Source organism: Thunnus thynnus, chromosome 22 (genome assembly GCF_963924715.1).
Source record: "Thunnus thynnus chromosome 22, fThuThy2.1, whole genome shotgun sequence".
NCBI classification, from domain to species: Eukaryota; Metazoa; Chordata; class Actinopteri; order Scombriformes; family Scombridae; genus Thunnus; species Thunnus thynnus.
The window spans coordinates 6458134-6476985 of NC_089538.1; the positions used below are offsets into that span (position 1 = coordinate 6458134).

Consider the following 18852-nt stretch of genomic DNA (forward strand, 5'->3'; position numbering starts at 1 on the left):
CAGGCCATTAACCAGGACACTCTAACCAGATGTGTGTGTATCAAGTGGTAGTAAATACATTTATGCTTCATTATCCTCTCAAAATATTGGGCTGTAAACTAAATACAGCTAATATTTTATTGCATCAGTTTGTTTTATTTATTTATTTACAGTGATAATTGTGCTACATGTGTATGATTTTTATAATAAATAAAGAAAAATACTGACTCGTATGAGAAAATAAGAAATGACCTGGAGAAAATGAACACATTTCAATCAAAATGTAAAACAATTATTAACAGGCACTAAAGTAGTCAAAGTATCTTATCAACCAAACTGCAGCAGAAAGGATCTCCAAAGTCTGCAAGTAGCAAAGTATCTACAGGCTAACAAGCTAACAGGCTAACAAACTGTGTCTGACTACATGAACAGACAGCGCATCAGCATGTACAGGATGTGTTGAAGGCAGCAAGTCTGAATGGTATCAGTTGTATCAGCTTTAGCAGTTGAGTAGAGTCTAATATACAGGTTTTTAGTACTAGTAATACAGCTACAGTAAGTAGGAGGGGAAAACCTGTCAGTCTGTCACCAGTCACCTGCACTGCCTAACAAATAAACAGTTTTACACAGTACTCAAATGAGTTTTAGCACTATTTACCATTGCAATGTTTTCATTTTGATTGCTAACAGTTAGTTTGGTAACATAAGCAGAATAGACTGGAGAAGGTGAGGGCTTTTGTTAGTGTTGACATGACTACTAGTACGTCCTTGATGCAGTATGTACCAGCAGGTCTGGTATGTATTGAACCCGCAAAAGAATCGGCACTTAGGATTCATTTTTATATTTTTCGCCAGCACTGTAGAGACAGAGCCGATTAAGTCCCGCCCACTCTGGAGGGGAAAACAATTCATTGCTCTCCATTGACTTTGTGTTGCGTGGAGCTTCCTCCTTGTCACTTCTGCTTGCAAACAACAGGAAATGCATAAAAGCTGCTGTGTGGTGGGATGCACTACCAACAGGATAAAGAACCCAGAACTAAATTTTTATAAGCTACTGAACCAAAAAACTGAACCTTTAAGGAGACAGAAGTGGATACAGGGTTGTAAGACACAGACCTGACCTGAGCTGCACAGACAGCCTGCTGCTCAAAAACCTCCGTAAAAATGACACATATACCTGGACATGTTGCTAGTCACAGAGAACAGACATGAAAGTAAAAACAGAACAGCTGCTTAATTGAAAGGTATGTTAGTAATAGACATTTAAATCACAGAATAGCTAACCTGCATTCAGCTGAAATATTAACTGTAAAAAGAGCCTGAATAGGAAATGATTGTCTGTGTGTATTGATTATGTTTATAAACTGTAGTCAACATATCAGCAGCCTGTGAAAAGTGTCATGCTTACCTGTTACGTAGTGGAGTTTGCTATACAGTTGTCCTATCTCTACTGTAATCATGATGTCAGCCCTTGCATTCATGTATTGCATCTTAGCATATACAATGTATCAGGTTTCAGCATTTACTATAAACTACCTTTTACACTCTGGTAGACATAGGGCGCTAAAATAATCATTTGACATGCTGAAATCTAATGTTTTTCTCTAGCTAGAGGCATTTTGTTAGCATTTCAGCCCTTGGTTGCATATTATGGCGCCGACTGTTTTCCCCTCCGGTGGGCAGGGTTTTCAGAGTATGACGAGGTGCACTCTGTCTCTGCTCTCTATGCAGTTAGCCATTATGGCTACTACAGGCAGCTAGTTTCTTTCTTTACTCTCCATTCAGACTGAGAAACACACTTTTGAAGTGATTCATGTGTATTTGGAAAGCTGAAGGAGTCTCAGCAGTTTGCTCAGTGACAGACATCTTTGTGAATTCCCTGAATCTCTATAACAGAGCTGGAGAGAGCAAAATTAGCACGACACACAGAACCACAATAACCATTTTCATGGGAAATACATCAGGTTGAAATGAAGCGGAATTTTCCTTTAAGTGGATTTGGCTCAAGAGATATCCTTGTGAGAGTGGAAACACTTTTACATCCTGCTAAAAACCACAAATAATTTTTCTTTTCTACATATGTTCATTGTCAAAAAAGTGCCAAAATGTATAACCACTGTATTTCATGAAAGCTTTTCCCCTCCTCCTAAACCTGCTCTACATGGGCTGCATTGTGAAAGCAGCACTTGCGCAGCACAAAGCAGCAGCTGCAGTCCTCCATCAGTGTGTAACTGGATGTGTTCAGTCACAGTGCTGCTGTGCACTCAGATGCAGTTCAGTATACAGTTGATGCAGTAATGTGTGGTGGGTCAGAGTTACACTCATAAAGCACCAGTATATACCCCGATATACATTATGTTGTGTTGTGTGAGTCTTCGTGTCCATGAATCTCTATACTGACGCTGGCGAGTGCAATGTTAGGATGACTCATTGAGTCACAATGACCACATTTATGGAAAATTCATCAGGGAAATATACCATAAATTTTCTTTTCACTGGTCAATTAGTCTCATATTTGTATCCAAATCTGCACACTGGAACAAAGACTGTATACAAGCTTGTTTTGTAAAAACAATCAAACACTAAGTATTTCTCTGTATTTTCAGTAGTAAATGTTGAAACAGTGGCTGCATGTTGGATGTGCAGTTGAACACAGTACACAGTGGGAAGACACAATGATAACCTGGTCGTGTAATAGTGACTGAGTTAGTAACAAATCTAATAGATCCAGTTTTCAAATGAAGTCACCGAGTGAGAGTGGGATCATCCTCCAGCCTGTTACATTGTTACATTTCCAGACTTCATATATTGTACCTGACTTGTACCTGACTTGGACATATGTGGATTCAAGTACTGAAGGTCAGTATGAAAACCTTCCTGTGCCATTTTACTTTTGTGCCAGAACACAAGAGTCACCCACTAACTAGAGTGAGTGATGTCAGTTACATGATTTCTCTGATTCACATGATGCCACCAGCCACACTTGTATGATGAAGCTGCAGTTAATGCTACCAGGGACTGAACTCACACCCACACATATTATCTCAAGGTCAAAGTGATCCATAATCAACTTATATTATTTATGTTATCACTCATGATATAAAATGTATGTATAAAAACAAAGGCCGTGAGTCATCAATTACTCTGTGCTTATACAATACATGTATTAGTTTCATCAAAATAGAATTTATTCAAATGTATTAAACATTGTCTCAGTATTTTAAATACAGATTTTTCTTCTTATTTTAAGAAATCCTGCTTGAAACCACAAAGAAAAAAGCAACAGAGACGTTTGCTAAATGTGCACATTAACTAACCTCATCTAAGATTAAAGAGATCTTATCTTTTGACTGCAGACCACAAGGAAGCTATAAAAATATATTTATCTCAAGATCAACATGTAAATCTACATCACACTTTGAATATCAAAAAAAAATGCAACATTTCTATTTCCACTGCTTTACACTGGAGTACACACATTCATTCTTGGTGTTTTTCCTCGCTCTTCTTGGTCTGTTGGGCAGGTTCACACTTAAAGCAGCATAATGCAGGTTGTCTGCTTCTTGGTAACCCTGGTGACAAAATATGTACAAGTTGATAACAATATGGATCCTGACAAACATCAACACAATGTCCAAAAACCTCTCCAACAATAATGGTTGTGTTAAAAATGTGTTTAAATATTAATTCAACAGTTAAATAAGTTTTACCTTGCCATTTGTTGTGGAGGAAGCTGAAAATGTTGCTTGAGACTCTGGTTGTGAAAACAGAAAAAGTAATTTTATTCAAAGTCATGTCCAGTGAATACAAGCTGTCAGATATAAACAGTTACCTGCAGATTGTAAGCTGCTTCTCTTCATCTTGTACACTGAGAAAGCCAGTAAAACACTGAGGATAGTGGTGAACGCCAAAGCTCCACTCAAGAAATACACCAAGACAGGAGAGTCTACCTCATTTGCAGAGAGACATAAAGAGATATTACACAGCTCTCAGATTTATCTCTATTATGATGTTAATTTTGATTAGGGAGTAATCATGTATTGATCAGATGAAACAATGTCTGCTAGAAAGTTACTTACAGCCAACGTCCAGCTTGGTCCCGTTTCCAAACACTATCCGTCCACATGAGGCGACAGCACAGTAGTAGGTCCCAGCATGAGAAAGATCCAGACTCTTCATTGTCAAGTTGTAGACACAGTTGTGTGTTTGTATGTTGCTGTTTCTCTCACACTGATCATTCCTGCCTCCATGTGTGTAAATGATTCCTGGATGAGATTCTTGAGAGTTTTTGAACCAGTAAACACTGTGTTCTCCATCATCACAGGTCGCAGTGTGTACTATACAGTTCAGAGTCACAGAGCCTCCTGGCTGGATGCTCTCAGATGCCGACTGATGGACCGAACCTTGGATGTTCAAACCTGAACCCTTTACACTGACAATAATGTTCTCTGAAAATTCTAACTTGTATAAATAACAACCAACGCAGTAGTAAGTAGCTGAGTCTGAAATGTGCAAATCTGTGATCTTCAAGTAATTTTTACTGTTTTCAGTATCCAGTGTGAAGCGAGGATTGTTGTTGAATTCATTATGAAAAGTGCCATTACTTTTGTAGTCGTAGAGGGTGGAGATGATCCTTGGTTTCTGCCCCAGAGTTTGTTTATACCAGTAAAGCTTTGCTGCAACATCACCTTTATAGGAACATCTCAAAGATACGCTGTCACCAACATTAGCTGATATAAAACTACTGTCTTGACGAACAGAAGAGGAGAATTTCAGAGCAGTTGTCTGAGCTGTAGTGAAATGAGAAATAGAGCAAATTTTTGTCAACTTAATGTGACAGAATTCAGCGTAATCAGTACATTAAAAATATTAAAAATATTAGAATCGTTTGTATGAGGAGTGAGTATACACTCTTAAAGAAACAAGTTGGAATCACAAAAACACAACTCACCTGCTTTCCCCAAAAACAGACATGTGAGATAGAGAGCAAACACTGGAGATGTCATTGTGTTCAACTTGTCATGTGAAATGAAAAGAGCATTGATCTTTTCTTCACTCTTCAGAGACAAGACTGCATTTGATTGGCCAACCAGAAGTCATACTGCGTGTCCTATTAAAGAAACATGACCACATGTTCACTTCAACCTATAATGTGAAGTTTGTCTCTCCACAACATTCACATGACAGAAATATATAAAAAAAAACAGCTCACATCTTGGCATTAAATATAAAATGACTAAAAATTAAATATCTAGTATAATCATGTAGCAGGTCACAGTGGGCAGGCTTGAATATTTAACTACCTGTGAAGTACACTAGAGACACAGCATGATGCAGATCAGTTGGTAGATGTAGTTGTAAGTTATTGAGGAAGTAGATTTTTACAGAATATAACTTATAAAACCCACATACAAATAGCTGCATGCTTTCTTTTAAATGATCTAACTGTGAATTGTCCTGAGTGAACAGGACACTGTGTCTGGACAGAGAAGTTGCTGATTTTCTAATGTGTTTGTTTGATGCTTTGAGTGTAATAATCAATTCCATTCACCTCCATTTTACTGGACTGGCAACAGAAGTCAAATAAAATCAGTTCAATCACCACTAAGCATAAAGTCAGACAGGCTTTTGCATTTGAAATTGCGGGCTTTTCATCTTACAAAGTCGATATAATCAGAAAAGTTTGACCTGATAAGGATGCTGCACTTTTAAGTGTTTAAAGGAAAATCACGGTTTATTTCAACCTTATGTATTTCCCATAAATGTGGCCATTGTGGATCTATGTGTCAGGTAATGTTGCTCTCTTTGGCTCTGTTACAGAGATTCTGGTGATTCACAAATCCGTGTCAGCTTGCTGGTGAACTGAACCACCCAGCTTATTCATCCAATTTGTTTATATGTATGAGTCTGACTTTCACTGCCGTTAGACTGTAAGGAAACTAAAAAAAACTAAATGCAATGACGGATTATCTGGTGGACTATTATGAGGACAACCGTGAGTCATTTCACTTTGACTGGCCAACTGTATTTATTTGAGCCAGAGTACACAGGTGGTAAATGAGTGCACTTATAAAAAGCTTTTCAAGTTTACTGAACACTCAGAGTGCTGTACAATACACACCACCCTGCTCATCAGGAGTGATATAGTGCTTTTATATCTAAAGCTCTCCACAGTGCTTCTAATGCTAACCCATTCACACACACACACACTCACACAACAATGGCAACCATTGGGAGTAAATAAGGGTTCGGTGTCTTGCCCAAGAACACTTTGACATGCGGACTGGAGGAGCCGGGCATCGACCCACCGACCTTCTAATTAGTGGATGACTCACTCTACGTCCTGAGTCACAGCCGCCACAGAGAGGAGATAAAAGAACTGAAAGAGGAAATATAAAGAATGGAGGCAGAAAGGCAACAGGACTGTCAGGAAAGACAACGTACAGTAACAGTTACCTCAGAGAAACTGCTGCTGTTCCTGAAGTCACTGTTCTCCTGAAGAGTGGAGAGGAAAACTTTTTCTGCAGAGTGGGACCTGTAGCTGTCAGACTCAGAAGATCTAGAAGTGTCAATGGATGAAAGTAATCCCAGCTGTGTAACTACTACAAATGGATTTACAGCATTTATTAACATTGTCAAACAGACACTGAACTATCCACAGCCTCCGACATAAACAAACCAACATGCAAGTGGTCCTGGATGTAGTTCCCTATTAGTACTGGGAAGTTCCAATGTTGGAGTAGTCTCAGTATATTCGATGATGGACTCCTAAATGTATCAAGTATTCCAAGTCTTCTAGTAGTGGGTGTACTAATGACCTATTATGCATTATAGTGACCTCTCAGGCCATTAACCAGGACACTCTAACCAGATGTGTGTGTATCAAGTGGTAGTAAATACATTTATGCTTCATTATCCTCTCAAAATATTGGGCTGTAAACTAAATACAGCTAATATTTTATTGCATCAGTTTGTTTTTTTATTTATTTACAGTAATAATTGTGCTACATGTGTATGATTTTTATAATAAATAAAGAAAAATACTGACTCGTATGAGAAAATAAGAAATGACCTGGAGAAAATGAACACATTTCAATCAAAATGTAAAACAATTATTAACAGGCACTAAAGTAGTCAAAGTATCTTATCAACCAAACTGCAGCAGAAAGGATCTCCAAAGTCTGCAAGTAGCAAAGTATCTACAGGCTAACAAGCTAACAGGCTAACAAACTGTGTCTGACTACATGAACAGACAGCGCATCAGCATGTACAGGATGTGTTGAAGGCAGCAAGTCTGAATGGTATCAGTTCTATCAGTATCAGCAGTTGAGTGGAGTCTAATATACAGGTTTTTAGTACTAGTAATACAGCTACAGTAAGTAGGAGGGGAAAACCTGTCAGTCTGTCACCAGTCACCTGCACTGCCTAACAAATAAACAGTTTTACACAGTACTCAAATGAGTTTTAGCACTATTTACCATTGCAATGTTTTCATTTTGATTGCTGGCAGTTAGTTTGGTAACATAAGCAGAACAGGTTGGAGAAGGTGAGGGCTTTTGTTAGTGTTGACTTGACTACTAGTACTTCCTTGATACAGTATGTACCAGCAGGTCCAGTACGTGTTGAACCCTGAAAAGAATCGGCACTTAGGATTCATTTGTATATTTTTGACCAGCACTGTAGAGACAGAGCCGATTAAGTCCCGCCCACTCTGGAGGGGAAAACAATTCATTGCTCTCCATTGACCTTGTGTTGCGTGGAGCTTCCTCCTTGTTACTTCTGCTTGCAAACAACAGGAAATGCATAAAAGCTGCTGTGTGGTGGGATGTGCTACCAACAGGATAAAGAACCCAGAACTAAGTTTTTATAAGCTACTGAACCAAAAAACTGAACCTTTAAGAAGACAGAAGTGGATACAGGGTTGTAAGAGACAGACCTGACCTGAGCTGCACAGACAGCCTGCTGCTCAAAAACCTCCGTAAAAATGACACATATACCTGGACATGCTGCTAGTCACAGAGAACACATATGAAAGTAAAAACAGAACAGCTGCTAATTGAAAGGTATGTTAGTAATAGACATTTAAATCACAGAATAGCTAACCTGCATTCAGCTGAAATATTAACTGTAAAAAGAGCCTGAATCAGAAATGATTGCATGTCTGTGTGTATTGATTATGTTTATAAACTGTAGTCAACATATCAGCAGCCTGTGAAAAGTGTCATGCTTACCTGTTACATAGTGGAGTTTGCTATACAGTTGTCCTATCTCTACTGTAGTCATGATGTCAGCCCTTGCATTCATGTATTGCATCTTAGCATATACAATATAACAGGTTGCATTTACTATAAACTACCTTTTACACTCTGGTAGACATAGGGCACTAAAATAATCATTTGACATGCTGAAATCTAATGTTGTTCGCTAGCTAGAGGCATTTTGTTAGCATTTCAGCCCTTGGTTGCATATTATGGCGCCGACTGTTTTCCCCTCCGGTGGGCGGGGTTTTCAGAGTATGACACGGTGCACTCTGTCTCTGCTCTCTATGCAGTTAGCCATTATGACTACTACAGGCAGCTAGTTTCTTTCTTTACTCTCCGTCCAGACTGAGAAACATACTTTTGAAGTGATTCATGTTTATTTGGAAAGCTGAAGGAGTCTCAGCAGTTTGTCCCAATGATAGACGTCTTTGTGAATTCCCTGAATCTCTATAACAGAGCTGGAGAGAGCAAAATTAGCATGACACACAGAACCACAGTAACCACATTTAAAGAGAATACATAAAGTTGAAATGAAGCGGAATTTTCCTTTAAGTGGATTTGGCTCAAGAGATATCCTTGTGAGAGTGGAAACACTTTTACATCCTGCTAAAAACCACAAATTATTTTTCTTTTCTACATATGTTCATTGTCAAAAAAGTGCCAAAATGTATAACCACTGTATTTCATGAAAGCTTTTCCCCTCCTCCTAAACCTGCTCTACATGGGCTGCATTGTGAAAGCAGCACTTGCGCAGCACAAAGCAGCAGCTGCAGTCCTCCATCAGTGTGTAACTGGATGTGTTCAGTCACAGTGCTGCTGTGCACTCAGATGCAGTTCAGTATACAGTCGATGCAGTAATGTGTGGTGGGTCAGAGTTACACTCATAAAGCACCAGTATATACCCCGATATACATTATGTTGTGTTGTGTGAGTCTTCGTGTCCATGAATCTCTATACTGACGCTGGCGAGTGCAATGTTAGGATGACTCATTGAGTCACAATGACCACATTTATGGAAAATTCATCAGGGAAATATACCATAAATTTTCTTTTCACTGGTCAGTCAGTCTCATATTTGTATCCAAATCTGCACACACCTGGCATAAAGTCTGTATACCAGCTTGTTTTGTAAAAACAATCAAACACTAAGTATTTCTCTGTATTTTCAGTAGTTAATGTTGAAAAAGTGGCTGCATGTTGGATGTGCAGTAGAACACAGTACACAGTGGGAAGACACAATAATAACATGGTCGTATAATAGCGACTGAGTTAGTAACAGATCTACTAGATCCAGTTTTCAAATGAAGTCACTGAGTGAAAGTGGGATCATCTTCCAGCCTGTTACATTGTTATATTTCCAGACTTCATATATTGTACCTGACTTGGACATATGTGGATTCAAGTACTGAAGGTCAGTATAAAAACCTTCCTGTGCCATTTTACTTTTGTGCCAGAACACAAGAGTCACCCACTAACTAGAGTGAGTGATGTCAGTTACATGATTTCTCTGATTCACATGATGCCACCAGCCACACTTGTATGATGAAGCTGCAGTTAATGCTACCAGGGACTGAACTCACACCCACACATATTATGTCAAGGTCAAAGTGATCCATAATCAAATTATATTATTTATGTGATCACTAATGATATAAAATGTATATATAAAAACAAAGGCCATGAGTCATCAATTAATCTGTGCTTATACAATACATTTACTAGTTTCATCAAAATAGAATTTATTCAAATGTATTAAACATTGTCTCAGCATTTTATATACAAGTTTTTCTTCTTATTATAAGAAATCCTGCTTAAAACCACAAAGACAAAAGCAATGAAGAGACGTTTGCTAAATGTGCACATTAACTAACCTCATCTAAGATTAAAGACATCTTATCTTTTGACTGCAGACCACAAGGAAGCTATAAAAAGATATTTATCTCAAGATCAATGTGTAAATGTACATCACACTTTGAATATCAAAAAAAAGTTGAAATTCAACATTTCTAAGTCTACTACTTTACACTGGAGTACACACATTCATTCTTGGTGTTGTTCCTCGCTCTTCTTGATCTGTTGGGCAGGTTCACACTTAAAGCAGCATAATGCAGGTTGTCTGCTTCTTTGTAACCCTGGTAACAAAATATGTACAAGTTGATAACAATATGGATCCTGACAAACATCAACACGATGTCCAAAAAACTCTCCAACAATAATGGTTATGTAAAAATGTGTTTAAATGTTAATTCAACTGTTAAAATAAGTTTTACCTCGCCATTTGTTGTGGAGGAAGCTGAAAATGTTGTTTGAGACTCTGGTTGTGAAAACAGAAAAACTAATGCAGGCATGATAATATTTACCCCCATGATAATATAATACCCCTGAAATAGACAAGAAATACAGCATGGCAAAGATTATTTGTCATATGTGGAAATGTGGATGGAAAAAAAAATCTTTGTAATCATACCAGTCTAAGCTGGAGGAGACAAACCCCTTTTTTCTCAGCTGTAGTCCAAAAATAACTCTTTGATGCTTTGAGCACTACAAATAAGAACTCTGTTGCACTGGGGGTGGAGGCAGAAGACGAATAAAGCCCAAACTATCTACATAGCTAGATACCACTAGTGGTAGTATCAGTGGAAAAATATGGTTTTGTAGATCTTTTTTTTTTAAATCTTTTTTGTAGAGCTTAGAGTTAGATCCAAGTAGTCACATCCGAGGCTGAAAATTTAAGCCAACGCAGAAGTGTCAAAAACTGCAGTTCCTTGAATGGCCACTTGAGGCTGGCTCCAAAAGCGAATCAATCCCCATAGACCCCCATGTTTAAATGTCCAACTTCACAGCAGAAATGTTTACAGCCTGCTACAAAACACAGTTTTCCTTATTACTAATTTCCTTGTTCATGACAACTGTAAAAGGGGGACATTTTTGTATAGCTTACCCGTTTAAATTTTTATTAAGGCTTAAAGTTAGGCATAATTAAGGGCGAAACATACCATTAGCATTTGCATTATCACAGTTAATCATAGACTGTAAATGCAATGTGCTAACCAAGCTAGCAGCTAGCATTAGGATCAGCTCCATCCTCTCATGTAAATATCGTCATTTCTGGCTCCAAAAATCCAAGATTGCGACAGTCAAAATGCAAACTCGAGGCTTCAAAATGGGAGTCCACAAACCAGTGGGTGATGCCACAGTGGCTATGTCCATTATTTTTACAGTCTATGGTATTCTGACTAGTGCTCTTAAAGAGGTAACATTACTGCACATTAAAACGTGTTTTTTGAGCCGTAAACTAAATTATATGGCTGGACTGTAATGAAACACATCAACGCTGGTGTTCATATTGACATTGACACCAAATTCATACAGAATCGGCATTTCATGGCTTGCAAATGGCTCAACCTGTCATCTGCTGTTTAAAATCAGCCCTGAAAAGGCGTGGCCAATGCTGACATAGGGTGTCATGAAATTTATATAAATGGTAGAATGATAAGACTCATCTCACCCAGCCCCCCGCTTATTTTCAAATATATGCTGATCGAGACAGTTTTAGCTTCAGGAGGTAATGGCAGCTACAGCGCTGTTGTCTGTTCCTGTGGTTATCAGATAGTAAAATCTTGTTTCAAAACGTTAAACTACAGTGTAACCGGAGCTCAGCCAAAACTGCTTGTCCTGTCTATGAGCTGAACCTGTCTGCTACACAGCAGAGCTGCGCTTGGGCAGGTTCAGTAATGGCTCCGGTTACATGGTGGTTTAATGTTTTAAAACAAGATTTTACCAGCTGATATCTGCAGGAACAGACAAGTGGAGAGTTAAAGAGCTGCAGGCCGAGATGAGAGGAGGATTTCTTTTGTTTTTGTGGCTGCCAGCTCTGACTTCTGACTCGTTTAAATGACATTGCACTGTTTGTCTTCCTCTCATTATTATTATTATATGTCACTGAGCCACTCCTGCCCTCCTGCCTCACACAGCCATGCCCCCTCCTAGCCCCCCAACCCCCCTCCCCTTACACTCTTGCCAGCGTCCATTTTCCCCAAACAGTAACACTGGAAATTAACAGAGCTTCAGGTCATTAGAAGACACCTTCCTGTGCCATTTTATTTTGTTGTTCCAGAACAAGTGACTTGTCTCATGGTCAATGTCTTCCAAATTTAGATTATGTTTATTTGATTAATAATATAAAATGTACAAAAACACATACATGTTAAACCAATACAAACAAACCAATGCGGATAAAACACAACATAATCTTTATCCTAAAAACCCACAAGTATCTTCTACAGTATAGATCAAATGATTTACTGGTTAAGACACAAAAATCTTTATATTCATACAGTATGTACTAAAGATAACATGAGATACACAGTGTATTTGCAAGAAACAAAGCTGTGCAGATATTCTGCTTAAGACTACTAAGACAAAAAGTAGAGTATCCTAAAAATACTAAAGCAGAGCAAGAGAATTAAGAAACTATAAAACATATTTCTTTCAAACTTTCAACTAAATCCATGTTACACCTTCAAAGAGATTCTACAATATAATGTCTTATGCACAAAGTACAAATGAAACATGTCCAGTTCTACTACTTTACGCTGTAGTACACACATTCACTCCAGGTTTGGTCCTTCTGTCTTCTTCGTCTGTTGATCAGGTTCACACTTAAAGCAGCAGAATACAGGTTGTCTGCGTCTTTGTAACCCTGGTAACAAAGTATATATCAATAATTCATGATATTATTCTAAATAAATGTCCAAAAAAAATTATTGTTGCACTGAATGTTAAAAAAGGATATTAGCAAAGGATATATCTCACCTTTGCATTGACTGTGGAAGGAGCTGAAATTCTTGCTTGAGACTCTGGTTGTGAAAACAGAAAAAGTCATTTTATTAAAAAGTCATGTTCAGTGAATACAAGCTGTCAGATATAAACAGTTACCTGCAGATTGGAAGCTGTTTCTCTTCATCATGCACACTGAGAAAGCCAGTAAAACACTGAGGATGGTGGTGAACGCCAAAGCTCCACTCAAGAAATACACCAAGACAGCAGAGTCTACCTCATTTGCAGAGAGACATAAAGAGATATTACACAGCTCTCAGATCTATCTCTATTTTGATGTTAAGTTTGATTAGGGAGTAATCATGTATTGATCAGATGAAACAATGTCTGCTAGAAAGTTACTTACAGCCAACGTCCAGCTTGGTCCCGTTTCCAAACAGTATCTGTCCACATGAGACGACAGCACAGTAGTAGGTCCCAGCATGAGAAAGATCCAGACTCTTCAATGGCAAGTTGTAGACACAGGTGTTTGTTTGTGTGTTGTTGTTCCTCTCACACTGATCATTCCTGCCTCCATGTGTGTAAATGATTCCTGGTTGAGATTCTTGAGAGTTTTTGAACCAGTAAACACTGTGATTTCCATCATCACAGGTCCCAGTGTGTACTGCACAGTTCAGAGTCACAGAGCCTCCTGGCTGGATGCTCTCAGATGCCGACTGATGGACCAAAGCTTGGATGTTACCTGAACCCTTTACACTGAGAGTAGTGCCCTCCAAAAATTCTATCTTGTTTAAAAAGCTACTAACACAGTAGTAAGTAGCTGAGTCTGAAATGTGCAAATCTGTGATCCTCAAATGATTTTTATTGTTTTCAGTATCTAGTGTGAAGCGAGGATTGTTGCTGAATTCATTATAAAAAGTGCCATTACTTTCGTAGTCGTAGAGGGTGGAGATGATCCTTGGTTTCTGCCCCAGAGTTTGTTTATACCAGTAAAGCTTTGCTGCAACATCACCTTTATAGGAACATCTTAAAGATACGCTGTCACCAACATTAGCTGATATAAAACTACTGTCTTGACGAACAGAAGAGGAGAATTTCAGAGCAGTTGTCTGAGCTGAAGTGAAATGAGAAATAAAGCAAATTTTTGTCAACTTAATGTGACAGAATTCAGCGTAATCAGTACATTAAAAATATTAAAAATATTAGAATCATTTGTATTAGGAGTGAGCATACACTCTTAAAGAAACAAGTTGGAATCATAAAAACACAACTCACCTGTTTTCCCCAAAAACAGACATGTTAGATAGAGAGCAAACACTGGAGATGTCATCGTGTTCAACTTGTCGTGTGAAATGAAAAGAGCATTGATCTTTTCTTCACTCTTCAGAGACAAGACTGCACTTGATTGGCCAACCAGAAGTCATACTGCGTGTCCTATTGAGGAAACATGATCACATGTTCACTTCAACCTATAATGTGAAGTTTGTCTCTCGACAACATTCACATGATGACAGAAATATATAAAGAACAGCTCACGTCTTGGCATTAAATATAAAATGACTAAAAATTAAATATCCAGTACAAACATGTAGCAGGTCATAGTGGACAGACTTGAATATTTAACTACCTGTGAAGTACACTAGAGACACAGCATGATGCAGATCAGTTGGTAGATGTAGTTGTAACTTAATGAGGAAATAGATTTTTAAAGAATATAACTGTTATAAAACCCACATACAAATAGCTGCATGCTTTCTTTTAAATGATCTAACTGTGAATTGTCTTGAGTAAGCAAGACACTGTTTCTGGACAGAGAAGTTGCTGATTTTCTAATGTGTTTGTTTGATGCTTTGAGTGTAATAATAAATTCCATTCACCTCCATTTTACTGGACTGGCAACAGAAGTCAAATAAAATCAGTTCAATCACCACTAAGCATAAAGTCAGACAGGCTTTTGCATTTGAAATTGCGGGCTTTTCATCTTACAAAGTCGATATAATCAGACAAGTTTTTTAGTGTTTAAAGGAAAAGTCCGGTTTATTTGAACCTGATGTATTTCCCATAAATGTGGCCATTGTGTCTCTATGTTTCAGGTAATGTTGCTGTAACCCAATAGGTGCTACAAGGTATGAATAAAGAATATATGGACCAGGGGCTAGGTTCGTAATGGGAGGGTTGAAAAGGGAATGGCAGACAAAACAGATAAATGGAGCCACGAGGAACGTGTGAGGTAAGTTTACTGTACCAATTTATAAAACATGAACATAAAATGCAGTGTAATTATCATCAATATCTCAAGATTTCACAGTCTTTCAGCAGAACTTGAATAGAAAGTGTCCATGAGTGTAATGTCCCTTTAATGTCTTTGCGATATCAGTCAGCGCGCTCAAGTCAATGTTTTATGTCAAGTCAGGGGGAAAATTCAAGTAGTCGGATGTGTGGTGGTCCTACCACACTGATACTTGAGTGGAAGAAAAAAAAAAAGATACGAGGTCCTCTTCTCAGGTCTCGGTTCTTCACTCCTTAGGTTAAGAAGAGATCTCACTGGGGGCTCGCCATCTCCCATCCACAGGGAGAATCCAGATCCAGTTCTCTAGTTCTCAAAAAACCCAGCCTGCATGAAGACAGGACTGTTATTTTCATGACATCACTACTTTTCTCTAATGGCCATAGTAATATAATAATTCTCAACACATTACTGTAGCACAATAATGATTAAATTAATTCTCTCTTTTAACTGTACAGTTGTTTGTTTGTTTTTTCCAATGTAAGTATTTCCCACATTTTATACAATTTTATCAACCTTTTAATACATTTTTAATCAACATGAATTTTAGCTGTTAACCCATGAATTATAATGTTTTAACTTTAAGTTATAAATGAACTTATTCATCAGTTTCATCATAAAATGTATCTCAATATAACTACACATACAGTATCAAAATAAACATCATACCTTACTTTTAAATTACTAATTACTAATTACTAATTTACTTTTAAATTATCAGAGCAATAATATTCAGTTTTTAACTCTTAAGATAGTTAACAGAAACAGTGAGCAGCAGTGATAAGCCAAGTTCAAGCATTTCTGGAGCACAGACACGTTTTCTGCCACCTCACACATCAACTCACAGTGTGGCTAATACAGTTAGCATGCGCTAGCGCTAATTAGCTCGGCAACTCACCAAAACGATAATGCCAAAAGTGCTACTACTCCTGGCTCACGGACCCTCGCACACCTCTGACGTCTTCAGAAGAGTATTTTATCTCATGGATATGTTAATAATCGCTGTTCTAACTCTCTATTTCTCATCCGCTCCGACCGCTGCTGTTTTACCCGCGCTGCAACTCACTGACTTCTGCGTGAAAAGAGGGTGGGACTTAACTCCCTCTAACCAATCATAAGTTTGCTCTAGTTGATATGACAAATAAGGACTGTGTGTGTGTAAAATAAGTGATTGACAGATTGATTAACAAATGAAAATGAGATAAATAAGGAAACTATAGAAAAATAAAGATATAATTGGACCCAATTCTCTACTGGGTTACATTGCTCTCTCTGGCTCTGTTATAGAGATTCTGGTGATTCACAAAAGTCCGTGGCAGCTCACTGGTGAACTGAACCACCCAGCTTATTCATCCAATTTGTTAATATGTGTGAGGCTGACTTTCACTGCGGTTAGTTTGTAAGGAAACTAAAAAAAACTAAATGCAATTATTGGATTATCTGGTGACTCTTATGAGGACAATTGTGAGTCATTTCACTTTGACTGGCCAACTGTATTTATTTGAGCCAGAGTACACAGGTGGTAAATGAGTGCACTTATAAAACGCTTTTCAAGTCTACTGAACACTCAGAGTGCTGTACAATACACACCAACCTGCTCATCAGGAGTGATATAGTGCTTTTATATCTAAAGCTCTCCACAGTGCTTCTAATGCTAACCCATTCACACACACACACTCACACAATGACGGCAACCATTGGGAGTAATTTGGGGTTCAGTATCTTGCCCAAGGACACTTTGACATGCGTACTGGAGGAGCTGGGCATCGACCCACCGACCGTCTAATTAGTGGATGACTCACTGTACGTCCTGCCGCCACAGAGAGGAAATAAAACAGTTGAAACAGGAAATATAAAGAATGGAGGCAGAAAGGCAACAGGGCCGTCAGGAAAGACAACGTACAGTAACAGTTACCTCAGAGAAACTGCTGCTGTTCCTGAAGTCACTGTTCTCCTGAAGAGTGAAGAGGAAAACTTTTTCTGCAGAGTGGGACCTATAGCTATCAGACTCAGAAGATCTAGAAGTGTCCATGGATGAGAATAATCCCAGCTGTGTAACTACAACAAATGGATTTACAGCATTTATTAACATTTTCAAACAGACATTGAACTATCCACAGCCTCCGACATAAACAAACCAACATGCAAGTGGTCCTGGATGTAGTTCCCTATTAGTACTGGGAAGTTCCAGTGTTTGAGTTGTCTCAGTATAATCGATGATGGACTTCTAAATGTATCAAGTATTCCACTGTGGTTGCACTAATGACCTAGTGTGCATTATAGTGACCTCTCAGGCCATTAACCAGGACACTCTAACCAGATGTGTGTGTATCAAGTGGTAGTAAATAAATTTATGCTTCATTATCCTCTCAAAATATTGGGCTGTGAACTAAATACAGCTGATATTTTATTGCATCAGTTTGTTTTATTTATTTATTTATTTACAGTGATAATTGTGCTACATGTGTATGATTATTACAGTTAATACTGACATGTATGACAAAATAAGAAATGACCTGGAGAAAATAAAAACATTTCAGTCAAAATGCAAAACAATTATCAACAGGCACTAAAGTAGTCAAAGTATTTTATCAACCAAACTGCAGCAGAAAGGATCTCCAAAGTCTGCAAGTAGCAAAGTATCTACAGGCTAACAAGCTAACAGGCTAACAAACTGTGTCTGACTCTACATGAACGGACAGCGCGTCAGCATGTACAGGATGTGTCAAAGGCAGCAAGTCTGAATGGTATCAATTGTATCAGCATTAGCAGTTGAGTAGAGTCTAGTATACAGGTTTTTAGCACTAGTAATAAAGCTACAGTAAGTAGGAGGGGAAAACCTGTCAGTCTGTCACCAGTCACCTGCACTGCCTAACAAATAAACAGTTTTACACAGTACTCAAATGAGTTTTAGCACTATTTAACATTATAATATTTCCATTTTGATCACTGGCAGTTAGTTTAGCAACATAAGCAGAACAGGTTGGAGAAGGTGAGGGCTTTTGTTAGTGTTTACATGACTACTAGTACTTCCTGGATACAATACGTACCAGCAGGTCCGGTATGTGTTGAACCCGGAAAAGAATCGGCACTTAGGATTCATTTGTATATTTTTGACCAGCACTGTAGAGACAGAGCCGATTAAGTCCCGCCCACTCTGGAAGGGAAAACAATTAATCGCTCTCCATTGACTTTGTGTTGTGTTCACTACCAACAGGGTAAAAACCCAGAACTAATTTTTTATAAGTAAGAACAGCTGCTTAATTGAAAGGTATGTTAGTAATAGACATTTAAATCACAGAATAGCTAACCTGCATTCAGCTGAAATATTAACTGTAAAAAGAGCCTGAATAGGAAATGATTGCATGTCTGTGTGTATTGATTATGTTTATAAACTCTAGTCAACATATCAGCAGCCTGTGAAAAGTGTCATGCTTACCTGTTACATAGTGGAGTTTCCTATACAGTTGTCCTATCTCTACTGTAGTCATGATGTCAGCCCTTGAATTCATGTATTGCATCTTAGCATATACAATGTATCAGGTT

The 18852-nt window shown here is 38.2% G+C and overlaps 2 protein-coding genes across 4 annotated transcripts; both read right to left on the reverse strand.

The window, feature by feature from the left end:
- Positions 1 to 3141: 3141 nt before the first annotated feature.
- LOC137174558 (immunoglobulin kappa light chain-like) lies at positions 3142 to 6549 on the reverse strand. 2 transcript variants are annotated; one of them, XM_067579937.1, is made up of 6 exons: positions 6436 to 6549; positions 4931 to 5089; positions 4059 to 4769; positions 3812 to 3925; positions 3690 to 3733; positions 3142 to 3551 (listed from the first exon to the last, which is right to left on the reverse strand). In XM_067579937.1, exons 2-6 carry the CDS (start codon positions 4983 to 4985, stop codon positions 3426 to 3428), a joined length of 1050 nt encoding a protein of 349 aa, XP_067436038.1. In that variant the 5' UTR covers positions 4986 to 5089; positions 6436 to 6549; the 3' UTR covers positions 3142 to 3425. The 2 variants fall into 2 exon arrangements, with proteins under 2 accessions (XP_067436038.1, XP_067436040.1); XM_067579939.1 differs by lacking the exon at positions 6436 to 6549 and having other exon boundaries at positions 4931 to 5134.
- A 3053-nt stretch (positions 6550 to 9602) lies between these two features.
- LOC137174560 (immunoglobulin kappa light chain-like) lies at positions 9603 to 15117 on the reverse strand. 2 transcript variants are annotated; one of them, XM_067579942.1, is made up of 5 exons: positions 14295 to 15117; positions 13426 to 14133; positions 13179 to 13292; positions 10511 to 10554; positions 9603 to 10372 (listed from the first exon to the last, which is right to left on the reverse strand). In XM_067579942.1, exons 1-5 carry the CDS (start codon positions 14347 to 14349, stop codon positions 10256 to 10258), a joined length of 1038 nt encoding a protein of 345 aa, XP_067436043.1. In that variant the 5' UTR covers positions 14350 to 15117; the 3' UTR covers positions 9603 to 10255. The 2 variants fall into 2 exon arrangements, with proteins under 2 accessions (XP_067436043.1, XP_067436042.1); XM_067579941.1 differs by lacking the exons at positions 9603 to 10372; positions 10511 to 10554 and adding exons at positions 12379 to 12942; positions 13056 to 13099.
- Between the last annotated feature and the right edge of the window lie 3735 nt (positions 15118 to 18852).